General features: G+C 40.9%; 1 protein-coding gene across 3 annotated transcripts; it reads left to right on the top strand.

Annotated features, from left to right (window-relative positions):
• The first annotated feature begins 26 nt into the window (after positions 1-26).
• LOC104927079 (uncharacterized) lies at positions 27-7,887 on the top strand. 3 transcript variants are annotated; one of them, XM_019252871.2, is made up of 6 exons: positions 27-182; positions 1,228-1,278; positions 1,420-4,536; positions 5,592-5,735; positions 6,286-6,366; positions 6,920-7,878. In XM_019252871.2, the coding sequence occupies exons 3-6, from the start codon at positions 1,440-1,442 to the stop codon at positions 7,036-7,038; spliced, it is 3,441 nt and encodes a 1,146-aa protein (XP_019108416.2). In that variant the 5' UTR covers positions 27-182; positions 1,228-1,278; positions 1,420-1,439; the 3' UTR covers positions 7,039-7,878. The 3 variants fall into 3 exon arrangements, with proteins under 3 accessions (XP_019108416.2, XP_027140014.1, XP_019108417.2); XM_027284213.1 differs by having other exon boundaries at positions 1,228-1,274; positions 1,418-4,536; XM_019252872.2 differs by lacking the exon at positions 6,286-6,366 and having other exon boundaries at positions 6,920-7,887.
• The last annotated feature ends 2,064 nt before the right edge of the window (positions 7,888-9,951 follow it).

Below are 9,951 nucleotides of genomic sequence, written 5' to 3' on the forward strand. Positions count from 1 at the left end.
GTACTTTGCCTCCAAGCACTAAAACTACGACAAATTAAATATTTCTATAAACACCTGTAATGTCACCAGTAGGGTATTTTTTTCCCGCCACACACAGGCTAACACGAAAACTACAGTAACATTGACGTTAGCCAACTAACACAACAACCAGGCCTCAGGCTAAAGTGTACAATTTATACAAGGTGAGTAACTTTGGAGTGATTAATAATATCTGGATAAAGACAAACAATATTTGTCTAGCTTAAAATGTCAGCTAAAGTCAAAGTAATGGCTGAAAGATATAAAATAATGACACAATTGTTTTACATACACTCGCTAGCTGGCTTTGCTAATGTTACCTATGGTAGGGTTTGTGATACAAAGTCACTTTAACGTATTAATAATTTATGAGTAATGAAAACTAAGTAGTTTAAAACAGTAAATTAAGGCATTTTTGAAAAAGCAGGTAGTTTGTCTTTTAACTAACTTACTTGCCAAAATTGTACCAACAAAGCTCCTTAGCTATCTGGTCATGGTGTTAAATAAGACACAAATCAGTCCGCATATCATAAAAATATTCTTGGATAATTAAATAAAGATAAGTTATGTAATATGTTTTTGTGAAACTATGAGCTTTACTTAGCAAACCGTTGTGAGCTATTACACAAAATATAGAGATATATTAGAGATACTGTTTTGTGGTTGTCATATAATGTCGTAATATTTTCTTGTGATTTAAAAGTTTCGTCTGCTACAAAGCATTTGAACATGTATAGCCATGTCTGTGTGTGATAGAGTGGTCTGCCCAGGTAACACCCACACCTTCTTCTCTCTACGTTAATTTGTATGGAAAGCATGAGACTCATCGAAAAGCACAGGTGAACATTATAAAATAAAATATGGTTAAATTCCCTTTAACCTGCTTTGGTTTTAGGTGTTGTGCATATTGGCTCCGCGTCACGGCTTACTGGAACACTTGAGTAAAACAGAGCCAGAGTCGTTAATGTCATTAGTTACACCTGTTCTTCTCTATGACAACACAGTTTGTCTGATGTGAGGACATTGTGTGCTCATTGTAACAAAGCTGGCATTTTCAGAAACTGTGGGGTTTTTAACTATGGAAGCAACAGTGCTATAGTGCCATTTATTCTGTGCAGTGAATCAGCATCATGCTGTGTAACAATCTGTTCTGCTATAGGAAACCTACTCACTGAATATCATGTTGTGTCTCCTATATTCTCTTCAAAGGTTTGCTGTGGGGTTCTTTTCGTGTTTTTTAAGCTGCAGGTTTGGTGTGAGGTGAGTTACATGGAGAGCCATATCATCTGCCTGTGTCTAGAAATGTTTTGTGCAAACTATGTTTTTTTTTTAATGAGTAACATTGATCTGTGTATTGTGCCGTTCTGATGCAGTGTCACACTCAAGCTGTTTCTATTTCAGGTGTAGTTGACAGGACAAAAATGGATAAAATCACACTAGATGTCAGTCCACCAACTGAGAGAGAGAACTCTTCACCAATCTCTCCTAAACGACCAAGGACAGATTGTGCAGTGCCAATCAACCACAGGGGGGAAAGCAAGTTTCCTAACCTTGTGACATTTTGGAAAACCATTGGTACCCCATCATCAACAAATGCCTTGCAGAAGAATGCTGACCTTGTGTGTACGGAAGAATGTGGGGAAGATGAAAAACCTCCTGAGCAACAAGACAGTGAATTAATTGTCACCCCTATCACTAAGTTGAATACTTCACACTCTGACAATGCACGCACAGAATCATCTGAATTCTGTTTTCTCGCTTGTGAGACACACTTCCTACTTCTAGAGAAAGACGAGCAGCCTCACGTTAGTGAAAGTGACAAGCTCAACTCAAACTCGGGAGATGATACAGATGGGGCATCAGCAGAGTCCCGCAATTCAAAAGACGCCGGCGCCGACACGTCCAGCCACCCTGATTGCAGACGACTTGGGGAATCACTTGAAGACGAGCCCCCTGGCGGCTGCAATCTTCCCGCTGGAGATGTGGGAGATGGGAGACAGGTGCAAAATAGTGTCAGTCAAATCCAAGCATTCACCCATAATTCAAGTGATGAGGAGGTCAGATGTCGGTTTGATTGCACTCATGAAGATATGCGACACGACACAGGTTTCTGTAATACCTGGAGCCTAACTGCTGAAGTTGAAGAGAGTAATCAGAAGAGCGACGGACAAGGATTTAGTGAGATCATACTTTTCAGCAGGGAAAAGGAAGAAGGTAACAGTCCCTTATCCTCCGCCGATTATGCAGACACAAAATCTTTCTACTCAAACCCCAAAGAGGACCCCTGTGAGAACTTGGCAGGCGGTGTAAAAAATGAGGAAGAAATATTAGAATTGCAGATTTGTGAGAATGAAAATGTAGCCGTCTGCGATGGGGAAACAAAAGGCCAAGTTAATGAGAATGGCCTGAGCAAAAACTCCACCCCCCCTACTGCTGAATGTGCTGAGGGATCAATTGTGTCTTATGATGTGGTATTAGCCCGAAATATTGCAACTGAGAATGCGAGTCTTGAAACTGATGATGACTTCTGTGGGGCCAAAGGAGAACATGCTGCTGGCAAGATGATAGCCGAAGCTTGGAGTAAAACGGCTGATCACACAACAGAGACTCCAATGCCTGCAAGAATCAGTCAAGAGCCTGCTGAAGGAGATAATGATGCAGGCCCTTTCAGTGTAATTGACCCTGCAATCGGGAGTGAAACTGACAGGGAGGCTGAAGAGAAACGCTGTAACTCAGAGAGCACTGCAGGTGCAGAATTATCTCCATCAGTAAAAGTCTGCGAGATGGAAATGCCTCTTCCACTCTGCTCTGACGTCAGGCCATCACAGGAGGTTTCAGTTCCCGACCAGACCTGGCAGTTTAATCAGCAAAGCAGAACACAGCGGTGCGAAGATGAAAAAGAGGACTTGTGTCAGTCATACACAGAACCACAGGCTTGTTCCATCACCACCAATGACACACACGACAAGACTGGCAATGAGACGAGCTGTCTTTGGAAATCTGGTCCCAGCAGCAGTCCAAAGCTTCCTACTGCTGAGGATAGAAGACAAGAAAGCCATGAAACCATAGGGCATCAACAGTTGGGCTGTTTTTCTGTCAGTCTTGACCAAATGAAGACACAGGAGGTTGAATATGTACTGACTGAAGTTTCCAGAATGGACACGGCAACTGAGATAAAAGAAAAAGAAGAAATATCAAGTTTAGAAGATGAACAAAAATCAGAAAACTCAACAAACGTAGAGGAAAGACTTCTGCAAGAAAATGAAAAACACAAAGAAGATACAACTGAAACATCTACGGGTGAATACAATGACCAGACAGCGGGCAAAATAAGTAAATATGCCACCAAAATAACACATATTGATGAGGGAAATAATCTTGAATGCTTGTCTGATCACCCACATGTTGATGTAACTGTAATAATGGAAGGGACAACAGAGGAAAAGGAAAGAAAAGAAGAGGCAGGTGTTGTAGGAAAAAGTGATGTGCAGGGTAACTCGGAGGTATTAGTGACGTCAGCAGATGATCAGCGGAAAGGAGACATGACTGAGGCGTCACCTGACGAATGTGTCAGTGAATGGACAGAAGGCAACATGAGTAAAAGTGGCAACAAATTAACCCTAGTTACTCATCATGATCTTGGAAACGATCTCAGTTCCTTCTCTGATTACCAAAACAAAGCTGAGAAAGATGAGAGGTCATCTTTCTCTTTTCCTGCAACCAGCGATGCAGTCGTGCCAAGTCCTCATGAAGTAATTCATTCACAAAATGTTGACAGCAACCCCACAGCCCTGAACTGTAGTGACAGATTTTCCACAGTTCCCTCTGCCTTCACTCTCTGCGACCGTGTGCCGGGGGGGTTTGACACTTTCGAAAAGATCCAGCTTTCGCCAGATGATGATGATGACGACGATGCCGGCCTGAGCAACAGTCCTCTCCTCACCAGCCTGCCTGGGCAGCTGTTGCACACACCCCAGCGAGAGCTTTACCACTCCATGCCAGAGGCGGAGAGCAGTGAGCACGAGGAGGTACCAGAGGGGGAGGAGGGTGAGGGTGAGGAGGAAGTGGAAAAATTTGAGTGTCACACTGAGAACGTGGCAAATGGATTTTTAAACAGCGATTACAGTTGTAATGAACTCGCAAACTTTATCTCAGCAGCAGATGTTACTGCTCTCAGCTGGCCGGAGCAATGTCCTCACAGTGAATCAGCCTGTGAGTCCTCTGAGTGTTTCCAGCATGACCCACAGTTAACGTCCTCCACTGTTTTCTCTCAGAGCGACAGGCCAGCCTCCGTCATGAACGACAGCCCAAAGTTTGAGATGAAAAAACATTTCGACATGGTTCTGAAAGAGCTGAAATTATTTTTCGATATCAGTATGAGTGAATTTGCAAGCGACAGTAGAACATCGTCACCTGAGCAGTGTAGTGATGTGACTGAAGCAATGGAGGACCATGCTTCCAACTGCAAAGTACAGCTCAGCAGCCCACAACCAGAACACCATAGAGACGCATCATCAGGTGACTACAAACAACACGACTCCACTTTAACTCCAGGGACCTTGACTGTTCTGTCACCACTCAAATGATCATCACAATAGAGCAAATCCATTACTCGTGTTTTCAGGACAAGTTGCCTCCATTGACTAGCCAAATGCAGATTATACATAAAACTCGATGATATGATATGATGACGGTTATATAGTATCGTGTGTGCATATTCAAATTCATGGAGCAATAGATACTGAAACTGAAATTCTTCTGTGAGCAACAATAGTTTGACATTTTGGGAAATACTCATGTGGTTGCCTGGCAACCTCACGGTCACGACAAGACTGCGACTCGCCAAGATATATTCCAGAAAATAACCCCCCATGAAACCATAATTTTATGTCTTCAGACCTGGTCAAAGTAAACGCGATACAATGTGAGCTTAAGAGGAATATATGGGCTGATCAGACCTGGGCTAGCTGTTTCCTTCTGCTTCCAGTGTCAATAATAAAATCCGCTAATCTGTTGTAGCCTCACATTTATCAAACAGATAGCAGAATGGTATCAACCTCCCCTAACTCAGAAAAGTGGATACGAATATTTCCCAAAATGTCAAACCATCTTGAGCTATGTGAACTACTACTGTATCTCGACACCGCGCTGCTCAGAGAAGAAATGCACAAAAAATCAGCCAGTGTAGGATTTTTATTCGATTTTCCCAAGTGAAGTGAAAAGTCAAGTTCTCACTTTTAGGTTAAATATACAACACTGTGTCAAATGAAGTTAGATAAATGATCAAGGACAAACACTTCTGCTGTATAATATGGACAATTTCACATTAAAAAAACAACCATAGATACTTTATTGATCCTGAAGGAAATTCAAGCATCCAGTAGCAGCATGCAAACATACATTGAACATACATTAGAATTAGCCTATAACACAATAACCATGCAGTAAAATTGACTGAAGAACAGTCTTTATTGACACCATGATGTTCAGTATGTCAGAAAAACACAAAGACCAAACACTGCTTTGTGTCCTAATATTCTGATTGTACTGTGTGTTGCATGTCTGTTGTTTAGATGATGCTGATGAAGACTTGGACATGTGCGGAGGTGATCCCGTGGTTTCTTGTACCTCTGGCAGCGTTAACGGCGAGCAGGAGGTGCCCCTTGGCAGCCATGTGTGCCAGGAATCATCCATGCACACTGCAGAGAAACACAGAGGTTTGTATTTTTTTAGTTCAAAACAAACAGTTCAACAAAAAAAAACATACTTTTCTTCATAAATAAAAGAAACAAATATCAACAAAGTGCTTTAGTAATCAGTCTAAATGAGGGTGAAACTAAGCTTACAGAAAAACTCAACCAGAAAACTTCAGAAGCCAAATTTTCAGCAATGAAAACATCTGAAAAATGAGTCTGAAAAACATTAGATGGAAATAGTTTAATTAGAGCTAACTGTTCTTTTATTCCATTGTTTCAGTGTGCTGTGGTTAACGCTGCTTTTCCACAGTGTTGGGTGATAGACTTTGAAAGGTCAGCTAGGTTAATTCAGTGTAGAAATACAATTACTTTTATTGATTTGTCTTTTCAAACTGAAAGAACTCCTCTCACGAATGTTCAAATAATTATTTCCATTCTCCAATAAGCTGCGGTGGAATGATAACGGCGCCATGAATGCAAAAATGTTGTTTAAGGGTAAACAGAGCAACAAATAAGACAGAATTAGCCGGGCCCCCTTGGCTGTCTCTAACTGTCAATACGTCTCTGTCAGAGCCCCAGGAGACGGAGCAGAAAAGGAAAATGTGGTCCCCGTCCTTTACGTGTCAGCCGTTCTTGGAACAACTGAGCCACAGTGAGTTTCATATTGTGATGGCAGACAAAAGAGTGAAAAGCCCCTGAGCTTTTCAATGATGAATGATGCCTTCTTTTTTGGAAAAGAGTCATGGTTGTTTAAAGATGAAAAAATAAGGACACTCAGTCCATTTGAATCACTTTAATGTCTTTACATGTTGCCATGTCTTTTTTACACTCATCATTTTTCTGGTTTGCACTGCATTATGAACCAAAGTGTGCCTGCTGGGAGTTAATGGGCTGGCCTCTGAATATTTAAGAGGAGAGTTTAACAACCTGCCTACGTGGCGATGCAGTGCACCTTGTCAGTTTGAGGGGGAAAAATCAGTCTAACAACATGGCTACTCTCTCCACACATCAGGAAGCACTGTTTTTATCTTGTCAGCTTTAGTGAAGGTACTGAAAGCATTAGGAAAGGCTTTTTGTCCATTATTTTGTTCACTGTGGTCTCTTTGCACCATTAACAGAGAACAAACCAGGGTAATGAGCGGTGAGGGTGGGGGTGTAGACTTCCGGCCTTGCGTGACTGATGCGCAAAGTGTTTTTGTGTGCAGGACCACCAGAGCAGCCCAGGAGACTGGAGCCTCTGAGAACGTGCACACGGCCAATCCGAGTCGGACTTTCAAAGAGAGCCAAGACCAAACACCTCCACCGTCACCACCCTTACAAATGAACATGAGAAATGCAGCGCAGGTGATGTGCATGAACGTTTTGTTGCCATGTTATGTTCCGATTTAGAGTTTACTGTTTGTGGTTCTTTTGACTGTCCCTTTACCCAGCATAGTTTGCTTGCATCACTTGCCTCCACTCGTGAGAGGTTTCCATTTAATCACTGCTGCAGCAGCAGCTGGGTAGTAAGTGCCTTGCCCAAGGACACCCTGGCAGCATTTGTTGATAATCTGCTTCCTGTCCACATTTGCCCTGATAGAAATGTATCCTGCTTTCCACAATATTTATGTATTTATTTATTTATTTGCTTCTTTCCAACCCTAAGTAAGTCAAGTCTTATTTATATACTACTTAGAGATTACTACATATTTATATATCTACATATTTACATTATATGAGATGGCCTTCGTGTGTTCACTGTAGGTGTATTGATACAGCTTGCTACTTGTTCCTGTTACATGTGGGCGTCTTCAGTCAGAGTAAATGAGATGAGTATCTTCTCTCACTGTTCTGTTTTTACCATGAAACGGCTTCACGTGTACTGTATGCAACATGTTCTTGAGCAGTTCTGTGGGAGGTTAGCTGGAGTTATTTTTCAAAATGGCATGTTCTAGCTTGAGGCAAAATATATATTCATGTTCGTTATTGTGACAAACAAGAAGCTTTTACTCACGTTCTGATGTTGTTTCATCACCCGGTAGAAGCTTTGCTATGCTGAATGTTTTTGTCGATTTTGTTTGTGAGCTGTGGGCCGACTTCCTCAGTAAAACGTCATGATTAAATTAAATTACTCTTTTTCAACAATCAGTTAAATGTGCTCTTTGTTATCATAACAGATCCACACATTCCAATTTTAGTAACATCCTGCCACCAGTGGAGCACAACACAACAGTAAATATCAATGAGCTGATTACAATATATTTAAAAAGTCTGATAAGAAAAGCTGCTGGTTTCATAGTAATGCAGTTTACCTTGTTAAACGCTGAACAGGTTTCCAAATACAACAGGTAGAGAGACAGTGAATTGATTTTAACACGGACTCAGCACTCGCTGCCGTGGCTGCAGGCTGTGGAAGTGACACCTCGGCTCAAGTTATAACGATGCTATCAAGAGTGCTGTTTGGGTTTGTTTACCTGCCATCCACAGCTCCCTAAATGTGGTGTGTTTTTAGTCGGAAGTCAGGCTGTGTTTTCCAAAACATGGAGCACATGTTGGAGACAGACTCAGTGAGTAGAGGCGAAACAATGACAGCCTGACAGCACCTGTTTAAATGAATACAGTAGCCATGTTGTCAGGGCTTACTTTTCCTCGCTGTGTGCTATTCAGTGCAGCAAATTACAAATAGTAAAAACAGAGTTGGGGACAATTTGCCTGCTTAACCTTCCCTCTTAACTATTTTGTCATCTGAAACTCACTTTGATTGCCTAAATGAGCAGAATTAAAAAGCAGAAATTACATGACATATCTCCCTTTATAGAGAACAGCTAGGATTTTTCTCTTGAATCTACCTCCAGTCATTCCATTAATGTTAGCGGGAGTCCCCTCAGTGTATTTTATCAAAGCAATTAAACCAATCACTGATGTCTCTCACGACTTTGGAATAATGTTTTTTTATGTGTCCTGATCGCATCTCTGAATACAAATGGTAGGTTTTTAGTAAATGGTTGAGTTTTTTTGGGGTGGAACATTTTGTTTCATTGAGCAAAGTGCCTCAGCTGGCAGACAGGCAAATACAAATCAAAAGGAAACAATGGCAGGGTATGGCTTTCTAAAAATAATTGGATTCAGACACTACACATTCAATCTGCCTTTTTAATCAGGCAGTGTCTGTGAAGGCTGAGGGAGTTGAATTACATTTTTTCCTGATTGATAACGACTTTGTCACTGCTAGTTGTCTGAGAAGTATTTGCCCAGTTAGTTTGTTGCAGGGTTTAATCTCCACATGGATATTATTTTCATCTTTAAATGAAATCTTCTCGTCAGTCGTTGGTAATGACACTTTGCTGTTTTTACAAACTACTAACTTCTTAATACATTATTAATATGTGGATTTCTATTATTCTAACAACTAAATGTCCCATTCACTATGTTTAATGAGATTCAATTTCCATCTGCAGTTGCTGGAACAGTGTTTCATCTATTGTTGTTTCTCATTGATTACACACAAACCAATAATCTTCTGGTTTTAGTTACACTTCACTTGAAGTGCAGTAGAGTGTGTTACTTACGCACTATTCTTACGTAATTGTCACATTTCAAAATTAAAGCACGATGAGGTATTACCACATGCATTGTGAGGGTGAGGGTGGAGAATTAATCCCAGGCAGTTTTAAAGTTAATGAAGCAGACTATTATTATGTGGAAGTCTGTTCTGTTCTAAAAGTGTATTTGGCCTACATACTGTAGGTACATTTGAAAGTAGATGTTTGTGGATTTGGAAACACACAAACTGCTGCAGCTAACGGAGGAAAGGTGGGTTTAATAGAATTAGTAATACATTTTTTTTTTATTTCTTATAGCAAGTTTTTAGTGTGTGCTCATGAAATGTTAATGATGAGTTTTTGAAGTCTCTTTTTGATCCTCGCACAATCCCATTTATAAATCTTTTAATTTTTACATATTAATATCTGATGACTTGTTTCTGATGAATTGAATAAGGAGCTGAAATGGGTAATATGAGTTTCAGGGTGAGAATAAGCATTCAGGAGGCACAGTGCCACTATATGGGAAGATAACTCTATTTAACACATTAAAATCAAGGTAATTTGTTCGAAAACAAGACTGCGCTAGCTGATTTTTCAGACTGTACCAAGCAGCAACCTCCGTGGTTATGTAGTGAAGCCTATACGGACGCGCCAGAAACTGCAGTTCCTCAAACTGCCACTTGAGACATGACAACTGTTCTGATTCTGAATTA

This window comes from Larimichthys crocea, chromosome XI (assembly GCF_000972845.2).
Source record: "Larimichthys crocea isolate SSNF chromosome XI, L_crocea_2.0, whole genome shotgun sequence".
Classification (NCBI taxonomy): domain Eukaryota; kingdom Metazoa; phylum Chordata; class Actinopteri; family Sciaenidae; genus Larimichthys; species Larimichthys crocea.

What these genes read in the sequence shown, in the direction of transcription:
- LOC104927079 (XM_019252871.2), top strand. Translation starts at nt 1,440, where the DNA reads ATGGATAAAATCACACTAGATGTCAGTCCACCAACTGAGAGAGAGAAC. An exon ending in CACTGCAGAGAAACACAGAG is followed by an intron (nt 5,736 to 6,285) that starts GTTTGTATTTTT and finishes CGTCTCTGTCAG; the next exon opens with AGCCCCAGGAGACGGAGCAG. An exon ending in CTTGGAACAACTGAGCCACA is followed by an intron (nt 6,367 to 6,919) that starts GTGAGTTTCATA and finishes TTTTGTGTGCAG; the next exon opens with GACCACCAGAGCAGCCCAGG.